This window comes from Thalassophryne amazonica, chromosome 11 (assembly GCF_902500255.1).
Source record: "Thalassophryne amazonica chromosome 11, fThaAma1.1, whole genome shotgun sequence".
In the NCBI taxonomy this organism is placed as follows: Eukaryota; Metazoa; Chordata; class Actinopteri; order Batrachoidiformes; family Batrachoididae; genus Thalassophryne; species Thalassophryne amazonica.
This window is the reverse complement of record NC_047113.1, coordinates 69812684-69833455: the sequence shown is the minus strand read 5'-3', so window position 1 is coordinate 69833455 and position 20772 is coordinate 69812684. Positions and strand designations below refer to the sequence as shown.

At 40.7% G+C, this 20772-nt stretch overlaps 1 protein-coding gene and 1 pseudogene across 5 annotated transcripts in view; one reads left to right on the top strand and one right to left on the bottom strand.

Annotated features, from left to right (window-relative positions):
* The window catches only part of LOC117519696, a 366295-nt pseudogene that overhangs the window by 140465 nt on the left and 205058 nt on the right, over window positions 1–20772 (bottom strand).
* The window catches only part of gria2b (glutamate receptor, ionotropic, AMPA 2b), a 140306-nt gene continuing 122257 nt past the window's right edge, over window positions 2724–20772 (top strand). For 3 of the 5 annotated variants that reach the window (XM_034182101.1, XM_034182100.1, XM_034182102.1), the window contains exons 1-2: window positions 2725–3109; window positions 3300–3440. In XM_034182101.1, coding sequence (XP_034037992.1) covers window positions 3025–3109; window positions 3300–3440 — 226 coding nt within the window. In that variant the 5' untranslated portion in view covers window positions 2725–3024. Of the gene's footprint in view, window positions 3110–3299; window positions 3441–20772 lie in introns of all 5 variants that reach the window. The other 2 variants (XM_034182103.1, XM_034182104.1) reach the window with 1 other exon arrangement.

The following is a 20772-nucleotide window of genomic DNA, read 5'->3' as shown; positions in this document are numbered from 1 at the left end:
CATTCAAATTTCACATTCATTCATGTTTTCATGGTGGGAGAAAGCCAGAGAACCCAGAAGAAATTCCAAAGGAACGTGACAGTGGTAGAACTGAGCCATGGACCTTCTTGGTGTTACACAGTGCCACCCAATAAATGGAGGCCATTTCAGGGCATTGTCCTGGAATGGAGGGCATTGTCCATCAGAGTGTAACAGGACAATCAAATGCAGAACTGGGAGCAACTTGACAATTAACAAACTTGCTCAATCTCACTAGTGATTATCTTGTCTGTACCTTCAAGCCACCAATCCAATCCAATCCACTTTATTTATATAGCACATTTAATAACAAAGACATTCCAAAGTGCTGCACATAGAATCACGATAGCTAAAACCCCAATAGTCAAGAAATAAATTAAAAATAAGAAAATTAACAATAAAAATAAGTAGAATGTGCAAGATAAATAAATAAATAAATACCTACAGCATACAAAAGATAAAAACAATAAAATCTACCAAAATAAAAAACAAAACCAATATAAAACAGAGCACCACCTCCCCCGTGATGAGGGATCTTGACTCTCCTCAACACCCAGAGTTTCTCTGATAGTATGATAAAGAAGAGAATCATTTAAATGACAATACAAACATGAAGCTTGGCAAAAACATTCCTATTGGAATATTTTACAAAATAAAATGGTGAGCCAAGCTAAAATATGCCATGTTTTTCAAGATGTCTGCCGACATCAAGGGTGAAAATCAAACGAATCTCATGAATGAAACGCTTGAATGATTACAATTTTTTTTTTTTTTTTTGGGGGGGGGGGGGGGGGGTAATCTGGTCAGTGACTGAACAGCAAAACTGTCCAAAGGTATAAATTTAAATGTACATCACAATTGTCCATCCAATAAATTTACTGTATTTTATAACAATATATTGTATTTTGTAACAGTGAATGAAGAATAAATCTTATGTTTAAATCAAAACCGACTCGTTGCTTTTTTTGTCCAGTTTTAATACCAACTAGTAATATATTTTATTACTTCCACAAAATGTTTTTACACCTGTCATGCTTGAGAAAATTAAATCTTAATTTATCCTGAAAAAGTGCTATACCATATAAATTTTTAAACGTTATTTTTATTGTTTATTTAAGGTTTTTTGAGGGTAAATTAATGGAAAAATCTTTTTGTTTTTTGATGAGATAGGACTTCATCATATGACTTCTGTGTGACTTCATTATGAATTTATTCATACCAACCAATTCCTAATATTTTCCTAATCACTATATGCTGCAGATCATCCATTTGGGCTTCTTGGTTATTGAGATATTTTTAAAAAGTGTTTTATCACCATGTTTTCCTTGACCTTTAGCCTTTGACCAAGATAGACCAAAATCAAATATCTGGATATCTGTCCAATTAATATTCTCACCAAGTTTAAAGGAAATCCATCCAGTCATTTTTGAGTTATCTTGTCCACAGACACACAGACAGGCACACCAGTGAAAACACCCTGCATTCGCCAGCGCTTGTGTGACGGAGGCCAGCGGAAGTCATTGTGCACGTTTTAGTCAAAAGGCCTCACTCCCCAGACAGCCAAAGGTTACTCTGGACAATCAGGCCAGAGCCCTTGTTTAAGCCAACCGGTTAGAGCATCTGCCTCCTATTCATGTATCCCATAATCCCTTGCACGCCAGAGAATCGCTGCCGTCAAAAGAACATAGAGAATCCACATGATGACAATTGTAAATGAATATTATACTACAAAAATGTAATGTTTTTATGCTTTTCATCACATTAATGAGACTGCTGCATGATACCCTGAAAACTTGCTAAAACAATTATAACAAATAATCTGTCTGTTACATTTAATCTGCATGGAATTTAAACACAAACTGAATTTCAGACATATTATATATATTAGTCTGGAACAAAGAGGACAAACAGTCTTGTAAAGAACAATAACGACATGATCAGGAAGCGATTGTAGCTCACAGCAGCTCCCATTGAAAATAACGGAGATACAGCCTGTGATTCTCCCATGTTTACATAAAACAAACACAATAACAACGTCTATAAACCCAGAGAATATATTCATGAGAGTTTTAGTCACAATATAAAAATAGTTTTATGTTGCGATGTTAATGGTGTTGTCCGTGTGCAGCGGTTAAAGTGCAGCGTGATCAGAGTGTCTCAATGCAGTTCTCAGTGTTACTGAGATCTCGCAGCGCGGCGACCTCTCCGAGGTTTTGCAGGATTTGAAACCTAAAAAGGGTGAATGCCAGAGGTTGTGAGTTTGCGTCTTAGGGGAGTGAGTGGGATGAGTCAACAAACACATTGTAGAGTGAATGCAAACTACTATATGCGGGTAATTTATTAACAAATCCAATATTCACTCAAATCCATATCCATCAATCATCTTCAGAGTTATGGGGAAAATGGAATCTTCACTTAAAATTTGGCAGCCATATTGAAAAAAAAGGTGTCCATCTTGGATTTTCACTTGGCTCAGAAACACTTGAGAGTACCTCAGTGTGTATATGGTTGAATCATCATCTGAACAATTTCCCCATTGTTTCCTCCATTATGAAGCTGGTGGCCCTTTACAGACCCGTGAGTCGCCAGTTTGAAACCTCTGCCTTAACGCCACACTGATATCATTTCAAATCTTAGCTATTGAGATGAGAGCATTCGGCTTTTTCCGTCTCTCTTCGGCATCTCATTAACATTCCTGGCTTGTGGGTGTGATGCTGAAAGGATCTCCGGCGCGCCGAGGCGGAGACGCGCAGTGTCCCTGTGCGTTTAGAGGAGGCAGGAGGTGAGCGACGAGGAGCAGACAGCAGATCTACACATTGCAGGCATCTATTCCTTCATTGCTGGCGTCTTTTCTCCGCCACAGTCACCTGCAGAAAAACGGCCCGCCGCTGCAGAATTTACCCCCCTCCGAGGCCGACGGTTCCCACTATGCGTCGGATCTAACATCCGCCGAGAAAACGAGGAATATCGTGCACACTGGTTGATGTGGACACCTGCACCGTGGACATGCAAAAGATAGCGAATTTATCCGTTTCGTTTCTGTTGGTTTTATGGGGCTGCGCGCTGGGAGGATCACCCAGTGTCCAAATCGGTGCGTATCCATCAGGAACATGGATGATGGAGACGGCTGTGTGCGTGTGTGTGTGTGTGTGTGTGTGTGTGTGTGTGTGTGTGTGTGTGTGTGTGTGTGTGTGTGTGTGTGTGTGTGTGTGTGTGGTTGGAGATGACGGAGGAAAAAAACAAAAATCTGTCGAAATTGTGCTTTTGTGTGTGTGTTTCAGGCGGACTCTTTCCCAGGGGCGCGGATCAGGAGTACAGCGCCTTTCGGATAGGAATGGTTCAGTTCGGCACCTCGGAATTCAGACTGACGCCTCACATCGACAATCTGGAAGTGGCGAACAGCTTCGCCGTCACCAATTGTTGTAAGTCAACAGATATTCGTCGTCGAAATAAATGAATGTGTGCGTTTTTTTGTGTGTGTTTTTTTTTTTTGGTGTGTGTATGTATGTGTGTGTGTGTGTGTGTGTGTGGGGGGGGGGGGGGGGGCGTTTGAATGGAGCTGGAGCTGAGTCTGTCTCTTAATCTATATTCTGTTGAGGCTGTGAGCTGGGCACCAGGGGATGAAGGAGCATCGTGTAGGCAAGAGGAAAGTTGGTTGCCACAGTAACAGTCAGTCACATCCATCCCATTTTCATTCCTTCAGATTCGACATCAAACAAGGCTGCGTCAGTTTTAGGCCAATTTTCCCCAACATTTAAACGTTTTTATTTCACAAATTTATAAAATCATCCTGTTTTATCCCAAAGAGAATCAAATATGAAGGCTTTAATGAGCCTATTTCTTACCCTCCCATCCTAGAATATCAGTTCTAAGCTCAGAGCTGTCCTTACAAAATGAGCCTATAGGACCTGCTGAGATGTGCATTTTTTACAGTATCCATTGTTGCCCCCATAAATACAGTCACATACGGTGTGATGCTGTCACGTCATGGATTAATCGGCCTTAAAAGGATTTGCAACCCCGATGCACTCCCTTACAATCACGACTCTTTCACATCGTGACACGTTCCAACTCCAGCATCACTCTGCACATTTTGGCTTTTTGACCAATGTACAGACACAGGAATCTGATTTAAATTCTTTCCCGTTCTGTCAGATCCTCGCAGCTACATGCAGCAAATTGCTCCAGAGGTTGCTCCCCCTTAATAGCCATGGCTGGTAAATTTCATTAGGTGGTTGCCAAGCGCAGTTTCTCTCTTAAGCATAAATCACAGTCTTCTGATTGGTGCGCCTATCAGACCAGTCAATTTCATGACCATATATAAGCCTTCTGTAAGTGGAGACTTACTGCTGATAACAGAAGGAATATTGATAACACCTGATTTTTGCTGAAAAGTATCATTAACTGAAGTATGGACATTGAAGTGTTTCAAGCCTTTAAAAACAATCTGTTACATCATTTGCTGTTGACAGAGACAGGGAGCGACGCCACTGTGCAAACATTTTAGACACTTCACTGGAGGTTTTGATAAAAAATCGTTTTTCATTTTCTTTTAAATCAGTCCATAAGCAGAAAATGTCATTTGAAATGTTTATGTTGGGAGGGTGTAGTGACACGGACCCACAACAGGGGGCGGTAATGAACGGACAATGGATGAGGCAAAAAGCAACAATTTAATGTTGTGAATTGCACAACGGAATACAGACAATTGCAGTTGAGGAGTACAGTCAATCATACACAAGGTGACGTGTCGGCAGGCTCGAGGATAGAAGACGTCTGTCCAGAGAAGAGCCGGATCCCACACGGCTTCCACTGCCAACGGATCTGAAGAACACCGGAGCCGCCAAGTCCTGGTCCCAGGTGGCCACCGTCTCCAGCTGTCAGACCAGGTACTGTTGGCAGAAACAGAAACAGTTAATGGTGGGTGTGTGAAGACACACTCAGTAATTGTTCGCTGAGTAGTTCCTCCAGGAGGGAGAACCTCCACCTCCAGATACAACATCACCCGTGCAGCTCCTGTTGGTCTCTTTCCTGGATGGAGTGAGAGGCGAAGAACGTCGTCCTCTCACTGTCCGCCAATCCAGTCTCCGATAGAGCCCGCAGGAACACGGCTGCACACAGACCAATTTAAACAACGATATCACAGCAGAGAAAGTTACCTTGTTCGGTAGCTGATTTCTCGGTGAGGAGGTGGAGTTGGCAGGCCGGCCTTTGTAGTGATGGTGATGAGTGACAGCTGGTGCTGATAAGTGACAGCTGTCACTCCCAGCGGCTCAGATGCCCTCTCGTGCTTGGAGCCCGCACTCCAAGCAGGGCGCCATCTGGTGGTGGTGGGCCAGCAGTACCTCCTCTTCAGCGGCCCACACAACAGTTTACATATTCCCGTAAAATATATAAAATAACAAAATGTAATAAATAAATAAAAAATTACACTTTATTTTATTAAAGAAGCTAATCAATTAAAAAGTGAAAAATTAGTCATTAAAAACTGAAAAACTATGTTTGCAAGCAAATATTAAGGGTTCAAGCACACACACACACACATACACAACCACGGATCCAGGCCTGCCCCAAACAGGGTCCACGGAGAAGCCTTGTAAGATTCTCAGGTAATATCAACATGAATTTTGGAGCATGTTACAGCTCTGACATTCATAAATATATACATCGCAGCGCCATCTAGTGGTGCAGTTCCACCAGATTTAGCAGTGTGGATCTAACAGGCCACCCATACACCTGCCAAATTTCATGCCATTCGGTTATTCCATTAATGAGAAAACCCATCATAAATTATATAGCTGTGCATAAGGTCCAACTCAAAGTAAAAAAAAAACTAAACTAAAAAACAAAAACTTGCAAACAGAGCAAAATATTTGAAGTTTCAGGTCCAGTTTTTCAAAGTCATGTCACAGAAAATTGTGACACCAATCTGGTCTTTCTGTGTGAAAAATCCAGTCATAGGTTCACGTAGGGCCATTTTGCATATTTTGGAATTTTGCGAATGTGTCATGGCACAAACGGGTGTGGCTTCTACCCATAGAAAGAGCTCCCTCCACTGATTGCAACAGTATGAAGGTTTCCTATGTGTGGGTGACGTATCACACGTTATTAGAAGTTGTTTAAGTCAAAGCATATTTATTATTTATAGTGCCAACTAGCATTTTTTACCAGGCATTTTACGTTTGTGGCTAGGTTGTTCTGTGTTCTACCAACCTGGCAAATTTCATGCCATTTGGTAATCTCATTAATGAGAAACCCATCATTAATTAAATAGCATCACATAGGGTCAAACTGGAAGTCAGGAAACTTACAAAGTAAAAAAAAACTGAAGGTTTCCGGTCCAATTTTTCAGAGTGACACTCCAGAGAATGTTTTAAGACCAGTCAGGCCATTCTGTGTCAAAAATCCAGAGACAACTTCACACCGGCCTATTTTGCATATTTCGCAAATTGCTAAAAACCTATCTTGGCACAAAGACGTGTTGGCCTATACTATTGGAAAGAGCTTAATCCACCAATGGCAACAGTATAAAAATTTGTGTTGTGTACCTGACAAATCAGAATTCATGAGAAGTTGTTGTTTTCAAAGCAGTTTTATTATTTATAGTACCACCTAGCGTTTTTACTGGCCATTTTTTATATACAGACAGTTTATACTGTGCACTACATGCCATAAACAGTATTCTGGTTGAAACTGGCAAATTTGGCAGCATTTGGTCTATCCATTAATGAGCGCATTTTGAGTTGTTTCAGCTGTTCTAAAATGAATTTAAAAATATATATATTTTTTTTAAAGAGGTGATTTAATGTCATCTTTGGTCCAACAGTAAAACAGCACCTTGTAGGACTCCCAAGGAAAATCTACATGAAATTTTTTAGCAATTTGTACCTTTTGAAATTCAAATAAAATGTGTTTAACAGCACCATCTAGTGCGCAGTTCCACTACATTTGGTACTGCAACTCTAACAGAGGCCATGCATATCCATGCATATACCTGCCTGATTTCATGCCATTGGGTGTTCCCATTAATGAGAAAATGCATCACGAATTAACGAGCATCATACATTGTCAAACTCATGAAAAGTGTAAACAGAGCAACAAACATTAAGGTTTCTGGTCAAATTATTGAGATTTGTGAACCAGGCAATGTTTTGATACCAGTCTGGATTTTTTGACGTCAAAAATCGAGAGGGCCAATTTCTCATATTTCGCAACATTGCGAAACAATTCTCCAAACTCAGAAGTATGTGGCCTGTTAGAACGGGCACACTCCTCCGATCTCAATGGTATAAAGTTTTCCTTTGGCTGACCCCATGGATCAAAAGTTATTAGTGTTAAAACATTTGTATTAATTTAAGCACTACCTAGTGTTCTTCACTGGTCATGTTTTGTATGTGGCGATTTTTTTTTTTTTCTGCCATCTACCAAACCTGTAAATTTCACAACTGAGTTCTGCCTGGTTTAGGCTGCCTAAACACTGTTTTTGCCGAGAAAAAACCCCCAAAACAAAACAAGAGAATTAGAACGATATTAAAAAAGCTATAGGCCCATACATGCAGGGCAAGTATCCACTGGTGGCTCCAGAGAGTTGTTTTTTCTTTGTGGGGCTCAGTGGGAGCATAATTATTTACAACCCATGGCCAAAGTTATGAATCACAGTACTTAGAATGCATTGACATGAGGATCTGCACCCCGCTACACCAACACGTCCTCTGGGAACCCAAACCAGAATGCTGTAGAGAGGTACTTCAAACCATCTAACATGCAAAAGCAGACAAAGGCCTGGTTCACACATCAGGATAATCTGGCCGATATCAGACCCGATCTTCCCCTTCCGACAATCTTAAGGAAGCCCCGACAATCGTGATGATGCTAAAGATAATCTTAATCAGATATTCCTGTCGTGTGTGGTGTGGGCAGGGGCGTTCCGATCGCAAATCAGGGATATTCAACATGTTGGATTTTTTTGGCCCGATATGGCTGTGTGTGTTGTGTCCTCCGACCAAAATGAGCACGCAGCCTACTGAATGTGACGTGCAGCCAATCAGAAAGCGAGGTGATGGACATACGGAGCGGAAAATAAAATCAAAACAGCTGTTCTGACTTACCAGATCGTCCGGTGGTCGCGCTGTCTCCACTCCTTTAAAGAATGCCTTTTCTTTTTCTTTTTGTATTGTTTATTTCCCCTCTGTTTTAAATAGTCCACAAAGTATCTCCGTTTGTTTACTCTGAAGTCACGTTTAATCTCGAGAGATTTTGCGAGATTTCCTGTCTGAGCTGTGAATGTTGGTGTGTGAAATCTGTTTGTGTGTGGTGGTGTTGTCCTTACCGTGTGGCTGAACACCACACACTGTACAACCAAACCTGTTAGATCCATGATTTTTTATCTTTACGTGTGTGGTCTCTCAGGTTTTGCAAACCTAAAGATAATTTTAAAATCCTGTCGTGTGAACCAGGCTTAAGTCTCCGAATACAAGGCACCGAGACCATCGACTGTAGATATAGTGGGCAAACCCTGTGTGTCAGAGAAGCTGTTTGGAAGCAAAAAAATAAATTAATTAATTTTGTGTTGTTGGCAGTGCTTACTCTTCAAACGTCATGACCAATCCACATTTGGATAAAGAGGTGGTGCATCTGCATGACCTGGGTGGTCAAATGAAGCCCGAACACTCACGCATCTTTACTGAACAAGCCAAGCGAACAGGCTATCTTCTGTTAGCTTGCTCATTAATACGAGGTCTGTGAGAAAAGAAGTGGACCTTTTTATTTTTTTCAAAAACTATATGGATTTGAATCACATGCAATTACATCAGCCAACCTTGAACCCTCGTGCGCATGCGTGAGTTTTTTCACGCCTGTCTGTTACGTCATTCGCCTGTGGGCTGGCTTTGAGTGAGGAGTGGTCCACCCCTCCTCATGTCGGCAGGCAGCCGGCGCGGCACCCCGCCACAGGAAAACACCTCCGTGTTGATAACCATTTGTAAAAACCAGGCGGCTTTTGATGGCTTTCAGTTGAGTGAGTATCTGAGAAATTGTTTAACAGCTGGACATGTTCCAACTTGTCCTTAAGGCTTCCAACGGAGGTGTTTTTCCTGTGCCGACGCGCCAATCCGTCCACACGTCTTTCATTACAAAATCTCCTTTAACAGTGGAATGTCTGGATAATCTGCTGATCCCGATCTCTTCTGAAAGGTCTCTGTTCTCTCACGACGTCCTGGGTCAACAGAGGCTTAAATTTGGAGGTTTTCAGCTTGAAACAGGCTGGCGACGGCGGCTCGGAGCGCGGTGCGACGTCCTGCTCCGTGGGAACTCCTTAAAGTGACAGTAACACTCCATAATCTCTCATCAGCCGTTAAAATTTTCACAGAAAACCAGCTGAATTTCTCGAATGGTGTCCACTTTGATCTGCCTCACAGGTTCTGAAAAAATTTGATAAAGCAAAGCGCCAGTCTCTCAGGAAGTTGTCAGACAAAGGGATTCCGACAGGAGGGGTGGACCACTCCTCACTCAAAGCCTGCCCACAGGCGAATGACGTAACTGAAAGGGGTGAAAAAACTCTCGCTTGCCCACGAGGGTTCAAGCTTGTCTGATGTAATCGCACGTGATTCAAATCCATATAGTTTTTGAAAAAAATAAAAAGGTCCATTAGTTTTCTCACAGACCTCGTAAATCATATTTTTGGGGACTGAGTGGTGACTTTCATAATGCACAGCTTTGATGTGGGCATTAACAATTATAACCCACTTATTTCCTCATTTATCATGAATTAACTGGACCTAACATCAATAAGCTGCCCATAGCTGTCTTATTAAATAATTAAATAACATGAAAATTTTACTTGACAGAAATACTGGAGCACAGGCATCTTAGATGATCCGTTATCCACAAAACAAGCCATATTATTACAGATATTTGTAATAAAATGTTCAGAAAGGACAGACATGGTCTTCCACAGTAACCAGCAGCTGTAGCTGGTGGCGTCTATGTGACCGGCGTTCTGAGCTCGGCTCATGGCACACACTAACTGTCACTCAAAGGAAACACGCCCTTAATTATGCATCAATATATGGCTTTAAATGTCTTAAACTAATGAGTTCTGAGACTAAATCCCCATTGAGCGACCTCACTCTAGAGACCAAAACTGTTTTTTGAATCAGGCTGTAAATATGTCTGTTTCTGCACTGCAGTTAAACATTTTAACATGGGCTTCAATGGCAGTCTTCTCCTTTTGGAGCCAGCCTCAAGTGGCCAGTCAAGGAACTGCATCTTTTATTTGTTCTGGGTGTGCCTCATTTTGGACAGCTGTAGCTTACCGCTTCTAGAGGACACAGAATCCTTGTCCTGAGTGCAGGCAGGTCCAAAACTCCACAGAAAAGCTGGGTCAACACAACCACCTATGGAACGCCCAGTGGGGCAAGATCAGGCAATGTCCACGACCACCACTGCATGCATCCTCCCACATACATTGCCGGGCATGAACCCATACCATCAAGATCATGGGAAGATCCAGGGCATGGGGGCGCAACCCGCGCTCCTTTTCATGGACCAAACAAAGCTGCCGAATGCTGTTTCTGAACGCCCTATTCAGCAACAAGTGATTCAGCTAAACACATTTGTACCAGACCATGATTCAGTATGATATAGCAAGTTTGTTCACCTTTTTAACCAAAGTCAGTTCAAATGTTTTCTGTTACTCATCATTATAATGTCATAGCATCACATTTAAGATTGTACAGTACAAGTTCAAATTAATAAAAAAAAAAAAAAAAACATCATTGCATTTTGTGGTGAAATATACACAAAAATACAGGCAATGGCACCTAAAAAGTTTACATTTTCTGGGTGAGGGCATTCCCACAGAACCCCCTAGGGAAGCATGACCAGGACACATTGTCATACCCCTCCCCCTCCCTTTTACAAATGCGACATTATTCAGAAGGAAGTGGTCAACTTATTGTCTTCATCACTGGTGTAATTTGCACAGAACAGAATAGAATCGTCTTTATTGTCACTGTGCGGTGGGGGGGAAAATACCATGAAATTGGGGGGATTCCTGCTGAGTTACTGTACACCACAAAAAACGTTTAAATATGAAATATGCACTGTATATATATATATATATATATATATATATATATATATATATATATATATATATATATATATATATATATATATATATATATACCTCCATTTTTTGCATCCATCCATCTTATCATGTAGTGATAGTCTCATAATTCATCATTATTGTAAATCCTGTAGATGTCTTAAATTGGCAATATTAATAAAGTTATGATTAAAATTTGAATAAAGTTAAGATTAAAATTTGAATAATCATAACTGCTTTTCCGGAATTTGGAGAATGGGAACTTACTTGCTCAGTGTTTTCCCTCACATAAAGATCCAGCATGACATTTTGAATCAGCAGAAGCCAAGTATCTTCATTATTTTTTATTTTATATCATTTAATTCAGTTTTTCATGAACTGTCGTTGTTGAATATACAGTGTGTCCAGAAAGTATGCACAGTTATATTTTTGTTACAGCCTTATTCTACACACAATACCCCATAATGACAATGTAAAAAAAAGTTTTGGGGATTTTTGCAAATTTAGTTAAAAAAAAAATCACATGTACATAAGTATTCACAGCCTTTGCAGTGAAGCTCAAATTGAGCTCAGGTGCATCCTGTTTCCTGTTTTCAGGCCTGTATGGTAGAGTGGCCAGATGGAAGCCACTCCTTAGTAAAAGGCACATGGCAGCCCACCTGGAGTTTGCCAAAAGGCACCTGAAGTACTCTCAGACCATGAGACCTCTGGTCTGATGAGACAAAGATTGAATGTTTTGGAGTGAATTCCAGGCATCATGTTTGGAGAAAACCAAGCACCTTCCCTACAGTGAAGCATGGTGGTGGCAGCATCATGCTGTAGGGATGCTTTTCAGTGACAGGAACTAGTCTAGTCAGGATTGAGGGAAGGATGAATGCAGCAATATACAGAAACGTCCTGGATGATAACCTGCTGCAGAACGCTATTGGCCACAGTTTATCTTTCAGCAGGACAATGACCCTAAGCACACAGCCAAGATATCAAAGGAGTGGCTTCAGGACAAATCTGTGAATGTTCTTGAGTGGCCCATCCAGAGCACAGCCCTGAATCCGATTGAACATCTCTGGAGAGATCTGAAAATGGCTATGCACCAACGCTCCCCATCCAACCTGATAGCACTTTACAGGTGCTGCAGAGAACAGTAGCAAAACTGTCCACAGATAGGTGCACCAAGCTTGTGGCATCATATTCAAGATGACTTGTGGCTGTAATTGCTGCCAAAGGTGCATCAACAAAATGTTAAGCAAAGGCTGTGAATACTTATGTACACGTGATTTCTTAAGATTTTATTTTGAATAAATTTGCAAAAATTAAAACTAAAAGTTTTTTTCATGTCATTATGGGGTATTGTGGGTAGAATTGTGAGGGAAAAAATGAATTTACTTCATTTTGAAATAAGGCTGTAACCCAACAAAATGTGGAAATAGTTAAGTGTTGTGAATACTTTCTGGGTGCACTGTGGCATCGTTTGGGTTTTATATAACTGCTGAGTGGAACCTTGTTATTTGATTGGTGCTTTGTATGTCACTTGACATGGATTATTCATCCCGTTTGTGTTGCATTGCATTTAGAGTGCAGTTTGGTTCCATTTAGAGTGCAAATTTGGTTCCATACGTTTGGTACCGTTGCACTCTGCACACACATACACACACACACACACCCATAAACATCCACACACACACACACATGCACACATGCTGGAGGCTGTTAGCAGGACGTTAGAATGAAAAGCTGGACTTTTTTTCACTGCACTGAGGAAGCACAAGCACTGTCCCGGTTGTGTGAGCGCACCGCGCACATGCAGGACAATGACACAAGCAGGACAACAATTTGATTGAGCTAACTGACAGTGCTAGTTCTTGTAACACACACACACACACACACACAAAACATCCACTCCACTGTAAGCCGTCTGGATGCACGAAGAGCTGTTCAGATGAAAAGTTAAAAACTGACGTGATTTTTGGCTGGACTGAGAAACTGCACAAAGTGTTTTTTTTATGGAAGTAGGAAGTCAGTGCACAGCATCACCAAACTACACGTCACAATTTGGACTCCTATTTAAAGTTTGTGTTGGACTTTAGCAGCAGTGGTATACTAAAATGTAAGTCCCTTTTCTGTTGTTTATAAATTAATAAACTATCAAATGACAAGGATCTATTTTAGCCGTTATATAAAACAAATAATGAATGGTTTTACAATCTTTCAATGGAACGAATATTTAATTCGGACATACCATTCCATACCATACCATTTAATTCGAACATAGCATTCAACTTGGCTTTGCCTCTTGAATGGTAAGTTCCAGCCCATGAAATATTCATACCATTGAACTCATTAAACATTCATTATTTGTATAATATATTTTGTAATGAAGCTAATTACCAACAAGCCATGTCAAGACTTATGGTAAAATCCTCTTAGTGGAATCTTTGCAAAATGTTATGGTTAGAGGTCCGGATAGGACTGAACTACAGGCTATGGACCCAAACGCTGGGAGCAAAGATGAGAACTGGTTGTGAACGAAAAGAGATTTATTGACAATAATAAATAAACAAAATGTGCTACGCTGGGATGCCTGCAGAGTGGCAAGTCAGCTCGCATATAGCGGTGGAAATTAGGGAGCATCAGGTCATGCTGAGCCAGGCTTTAAAGGTGGCAAACGAGCTGGGACCCTGGAGTATATGTACCAGAGCCAGGTGGAATGAACAGAGCTGAGGAGAAGGAATTAGGAGGACGAGGAGAACAGAGGTGAGTGATAACACTTGTAATGCAGGCTGCCTTTAACAATTAACAGTTCACTGTAGGTACGTTCACAGATCAGGAAATAAAGTTCACAATTTAGGAAATATAATATTCACTTTTCAGGAATTTTTCACATTTCTTGAATTATCTTCAGAGGTCAGATGCTGTGCATCTTATGATGCAGTTCCAATTAAGCAGGACTTGGCTTCAGAATCAACTTGGAAAGTTCTTAGCAGTTCTGTATATGAGTTCATACAGTTCTTGATAACAGTTCTTGGTCATGTACAATCACAAACAGGAGCAGCGTGAGAAGGCGATCTCAGAGACATGCAGGAACTTAGCTGACCATGACAAAGCTGTGTCCTCTGAGGCAGAGAGCCGATGAGTTCCAAAGTGATGTCGTGCAGAGAGTGGCATGGGAACACAGGGGTAGTGCACCAGGAAGACGTCTGGAAACACCAAAAGCTCGAACTCTAATATGGAAATTAGAGGAGGCCAGGTTACCTGGAGATGAGCTGCGGGAAGCTCAGACGTCAAAGCGTATGGTAGCGTCTGGAATGATGGCGTGGTGATCATGGAATCACATGCAAGAATCTGATTGAAGAATCTGGCAGTGACTGAGCTCAAAGCCGGGCTCTAAGTAACCCGCTCCGGATGAACTGCAGATGAGCATCAGGTGTGAGTAGCTGATGAGCAGCAGGTGTTCCTCAGCTCTGCAGTGTGCCACCTGGAGGGAAAACAGATGAACAACACACAAGAGGAGACAGAAGGGGAAGGGAAGAGAGGCAGACAAAGGCAGCCCATGACACAAAAGCCTACTTGAACTATTAATTGCATTATCCACAGTAATTGCATCATAGTGTGTGTGCAGATGTGTTGAATGGAGACCTGCATGATAATTTGTGGTTCATCACCTGACTTACAGCTTGTCACATTGATGAACATGAATGACTTTGGTCCATTTATTCATCTAACACCTAAATGGCAAATTAGACTATTTCTCACTTATTTGTGACTACAAAATGGATGAAGAGATGTGCATTATTCGGTGGCAGAAGATTTGTGCAACTCTGAGGTGAGTAAACGCTTGTCACCAATAATGAAGAACTGTAAGAGTCCAAAGACTGTTTTCAGTAGCGCTGTGTGCATGTGTGGGTTTCTATGTGCCTAATCGGAGTGGTAGGTAAAAACAAGCAGCATACGTGCCAACACACATACCAACCCCTGTGGAACATTATAATTTTCAAGTTTGAATAGATTTTTTTTTTTTTTTTACTGGAAATGGTAAAATTTGTAACAAGCATGTAGTTTATGAATCATTATGTAAGTGTTGTACTACTCAGGATCAGTTATGATCTTGAGGTTTTGATGCAACTTTTTGAAAGTCTCAGGTTCATCTCAGGCTTAATCACAATTTTGCTACTCTTCCATAAATCTGTAGATAAATTAAGCCATATCCTATCAGTTGTTGACCTCTGAATGCATGCCTATTCATCCATTCATTTTCATTCCTCAAATATAGATCAGGAAAAATTGATTGTGTGAGAAGACAAAGATTTATGTAAAAGCAAAACTGTTAAGTATGTTAGTGAACACACAATATACAGTAGTTACTGATATCTACCAGATTATATGACAATTTATTTTATCATTGTTTTTATTATAATAAGTTGTGCTCTTGGAATCCTAGTAATTAAAGAGGAACTATGCAACATTTTTATCTTCATTTTACAGTTTGGGAGTAATTGTAATCGCTAAATGACTGGTTTAGGGGAGAATGGGGGTGTCCCGTAGTGGAAAACCAGCATTGCAACTTTAGGGATGCCAACCCGGTGTCCTTTAAATGAGAGTCTCGGGTCTCGCGAAAAACACAAACTGCTTTATGGCACCACAACAACACATATATACCCCCCCACCACCACCACCACCACCGATGTACTGGTGAGCTAGCAGCTTTAAGAACAAGGCAACAAAGGCTTTATTTCTTACATGTTCATTGTCATGGTAGATGAAGAGCAAAAAAAAAAAGCTGTCAGGGGAAGAGAAAAAGAGGGGTCTCGCACAGTTCAACCTCAATTGGGCTTTCTTGGAATAGTGAGAGCTGAAAGCTAAAGAAGTGTGCAAAACGGATGCAGGGCCTAGCATTGCTGCTGCTGCACTTGTAAGGATGTTGAGATAAACTCTGTTGTCTATGCATTTCTGTGTACAAGGTCTGTCCATAAAGTATCGTATCTTTTTATTTTTTTTTAAACTATATGGATTTGATTCATATGTTTTCACGTCAGACAAGCTTGAACCCTTGTGCGCATGCGTGAGTTTTTCCACGCCTGTCCGTGACGTCATTCGCCTGTGAGCACGCCTTGTGGAAGGAGTGGTCCCACCCCGTCGTCGGATTTTCATTGTCTGGAAATGGCGGAATGATTGGGGGTTTTTTTCCATCAGAATTTTTTCAAAAGCTGTTAGAGATTGGCACCTGGAAACTATTCGAAAAATTTATCTGGCTTTCGGTGAAAATTTTACGGGCTTCACAGAGAATAAGGTCTGTTAGTACATCTTTAAGGACCCCCTTTAAGGACCCCTTTAAGGACGCTCAGCACGCCGCGCTCTGAGCTGCGACGACACAGCACAAGCCACCGGACCATTTCTGAGCTGATGGCTCTGTGGATACGAGACCGTCGTGTGCTCTTTCTCTGGTTATCACAAGAGCTGGACATCAGCCATTTTCCGGCAGATTTCACTTTTAACAAGAGATTTTGTCATGGAAAGCTGCGCGGAGGCTTCGCGCGTCACTACCGATTCGCTTTGGAAGCGAGACAAAGGAACACCTCCATTTCGGCGTGTCAGAGGACAAGTTTGGACATGTCCAGCTCTCCACAATTTCACTGATACTTACTGGACTGGTAAGCATTGAAAGCCGAGATAGACATGTCCAAACTTGTCCTCTGACACGCCTGAACTTTTCATTCAACCTTCTTTGACTGACATCTGAATCCAGCATTTGTGTCCAGCCACGGCGTTCCATTAAGCCTGACAGATACCTTACATCATCAAATAAAGGCAGATTTTTGGGTTAATCAATAAGGCATACCTTTTAAGACATGTCTTAAAATGAAGCAAATAAATATTGCAGTTGCATTAACGTATCAGCACAGCAGAATACGCTTTAAATCCAAAAGGATAAAAGCAAAATGCTGAAGTATTGCATATGCATGGGCGTTTGATAATCTGCTTCCAGATTTCAGTGCAGCCAAAATTTGACACCAGCTTTAAGTTATTTTTGTTTCTTTTTTGTGTAGACCTCAAAGTGTCATATTTTCTTCGACAAAAAAAGCAACATAAATGCAGCAACAGAACACATCCTGGAATCCAGCACATCACATATTTATGAAAAGCTGTTTGTCAAAGGCAGGTTATTGGGGGAAGAACATCGGACTACTTGCGTGCATCTTTTTCATTTGTGTGTCTCCCTTTTTTCCCAAACTAAATGTCGCCTTCTGCTGGCTCGTGTCCCCATGCTTTTGTTCTTGACACTAACCTTTTTTTCTAAAGAAACCTGCTGCTGAAGATCTGAGGTCACTGAGAGCTGGCCCATGATTTAACATTTCAAAGTGCATCTCCATGCACGGAACGTCGTGGACAGATGCATTCAGGGTCCTCAGTGAATGATCAAAAGCTTAAACCCAGTATATCTGAGCAGCGGTTATAGCTAATGTATTGTTCGCATCTAATTAAATGTATTCTCCTGCATTTCAGAGGGAGCTGTGAAATATTAAATAGGCCTGGGAGCTGGATGGTCAGAAAATGAGGCTACACAAGCCTCTGTGGAACGTTGGTTGCCCTGAATAGAGCCCTGAACCAAACCATTTCCACTCTGCTCACATAAAAACACAAAATGAAGATGGTCACTGTGCAAAGTCACCTCCGTCTCCGAACAAATTATGTTGTTTACACAAAGCATCAGAGCCACATGGTTCAAACACAAGATTCAACTTGTAAAAATGCACTAAAAACATATATGTCTACAAATTAATGTCTTAAGTAAAAACAAAAATGTATCAACTTTTTTGTGATCTTATTTAAAGTCCTTATCAAAAAAAGTATCTTCAGAAAATAAATGTTTTCAGTTCTCAATTGCAGGTCTAAAACCATGCAACCATCACCAATATACAGTATGTCAGCTATGGTTGCATGGTGTATGAGGTGACTGTGACGTTTTGAGCATTACCCAGAAAAATTAAGGCGTGGTTCTTTTGCATTTTGAGAAAACTTTTCTCAACATTGCAGGCAGGGAGTCAAAACTTCACACATTCTCAAAAAATGTTGGCTTCTCTCAAAATGTGAAAGATAGAGAACCACGCCTTAATTTTAGGGTCAGGCTCAAAACTTCTTACTCACCCCTCGTGTGTGTGTGTGTGTGTGTGTGTGTGTGTGTGTGTGTGTGTGTGTGTGTGTATATATATATATATATATATATATATATATATATATATATATATATATATATATATATATATATATATATATATATATATATATATATATATATATATATATATATATATATATATATAGTGTACTTTTTAACTATTACATTAGAACCAACACCTAAGCTTAGCTGGATCTAGCACCACCTATAACCAGATGGGATAAATTTCTTATGAATTTTTAAACCAAATAGAGATTTTCATTATTTTTGTTTTCTATTGGGAAAAAAAATGACATTTACTCACCATTGTTGTTGTGCTTTGATGCATAACATTGGCCTTAAGGTGCCTTCAGGCCCTTTTTTCCCAGGCTTTGACTGTACGGGTTCAAAGTCTTGATAATTTCAACAAAATTCAAGCCATACATTATTATGCCCTTTTCAATACAACTTAACCTGTACAACACAGAATGCCATATTTACTGGAAATAACTGCTGTTCTTTAATTTACTTTTAGGATATGACACATTTGGACATAAAAGTCCATTTTCTTTGCCTTTTTTTGAAGGGGGACTCTTGCCTTTTTATAATCCATTTTCATTTTTCCACTTTATTTATGCTTCGGCCTTGAGGCTGAAGGTTTTGGCCTTAATGGATCAAAGCCTTGGCCTGCGTCTTGGGAGTCAAAGCCTTGACCTTGAGAGGTCAAAGAATAAATACATTTCAAAGGTGTCTCTGACTAAACTACTATGAATATGTAGTGAAAGCAGGGAGTCTGATCAGTGGCGGCTCCAGAGATTTTTTTTCTGCAGGTGCTATGAGGGAGTTTGGCATTTTTATGAGGGTGCTGTGGGCTCATGTGTCACAACACCTCTCTGCTACACCTCTACCACATTCACAGGCGTGCGCACACATAGCCACATTCTGATCTGCGACAGTCACTAACGACATACAGAATGACAAAAATCACACACACAAACCTAGGCTGCTGTTCAATGCAAATATCCACAGACCTACAGATACTGTATAGCCTCAGGGAAAAAAAATGCTAACAGTAGGCAGAGAGAAAATCTTTCACCTACCATTGATGTCTTCATAACGACACAATGTGCCTGTTGTTGTGGTTTAGAGCGAAAGCATCAATGATTTGGTTGCTGTCCACAGGCTGTGTTCTCTGAGGGGTAATTGCCAAGAATGATAAGGGTCACTGGTTTGTCTGTGCCTTCTGTTGGTCCTCAGGTAGTTCTTTAGGTGATGCAGACTTCACGTCTTCCCACTTTCATTCATGGATATTTGGGCAGCAAAACCGAACCATCCCAGCAACTTGAAACTACACTCACTGGAGTACGACTTCATCATTGATGCTGAAAAACTTATCCATGCCTTTGTCTCCTCTAGGCTTGACTACTGTAACTCCTTGGTCTTTGGGATCTCTGGAAAAAACCTTCAAAGGACCCAATACATTCAGAGCAATGCAGCTAGAATTCTGATGAGAGTATGTAATCAGGTGCACAAGTATACTATACTCCATAACCTTCACTGGCTCCCCACCACTTACATAATCCATTTTAAGATTGCTCTCATCTCCCACCAGTGCATCCATGGCAATGCCCCCCCCCCCCCCCCCCCCCCGATCACCTCAGAGACCTCCTCACACATCCTCCAGTTCCTGCCGTTCATACAACACTAATCTTCTCTGTCCCCCTTGCACCAAACTTCACACCATGGGAGACGGGGCCTTCTGTTCAGCTGCTCCTCATATTTGGAACTACCTCCCTGACCATCTGAGGGCTCCACAGACTGTGGAAGCTTTAAAAAAAAAAAGCCTCAAGACATACCTAGTTAGACATGCCTATCACAGGTCTCAATAATTTGAATTTGTCTTTTTATTTTATTTTATCATTTTATTTTGGTTTTATTGTATTCTGCTGACTGTTTTATCTCATGATTTTGTTTTTATTCTCTTGTTTATCCTTGGTTTTATTATTTTTTTTCCTGTAGCACTTTGAAATTTTTGTTAATGTAAGGTGCATTATAAATGAAATGTATTATTATTATTATTATTGTTGTTGTTGTTATTATTGTTATTTTTATTATCTTGGCATTGTTGCACGTGATGTCATTGAACGTCACCTTCAAACATTTTGTGTAAAACAATCACTCCTGTTGATTGTTTATTTTCTTTTATGAGTGGAATATTTATCTAATCACATAAATCTGAAAATGCGTGAAGTGTCTTACTGTCGAAGCTGAAAGGATAATGTCATTGTCCTGCCTCTGTAACAGTGGAATTTTACAGTGTAATTTAGCATATAAATTTTTCTTGTTGGTGGGACAAAGCGCCGGTGTTGAAGACCGAACGGTCCGCCCCTAAAAATTGGTCTGCCCTGCCTCCACTGTGCATGCGTCATGTCAGAGCTCAGCCGCTCATCTAAGACAGAGTCTCTTCACTCAAAGTGATTAAATGGATTAATGGGAT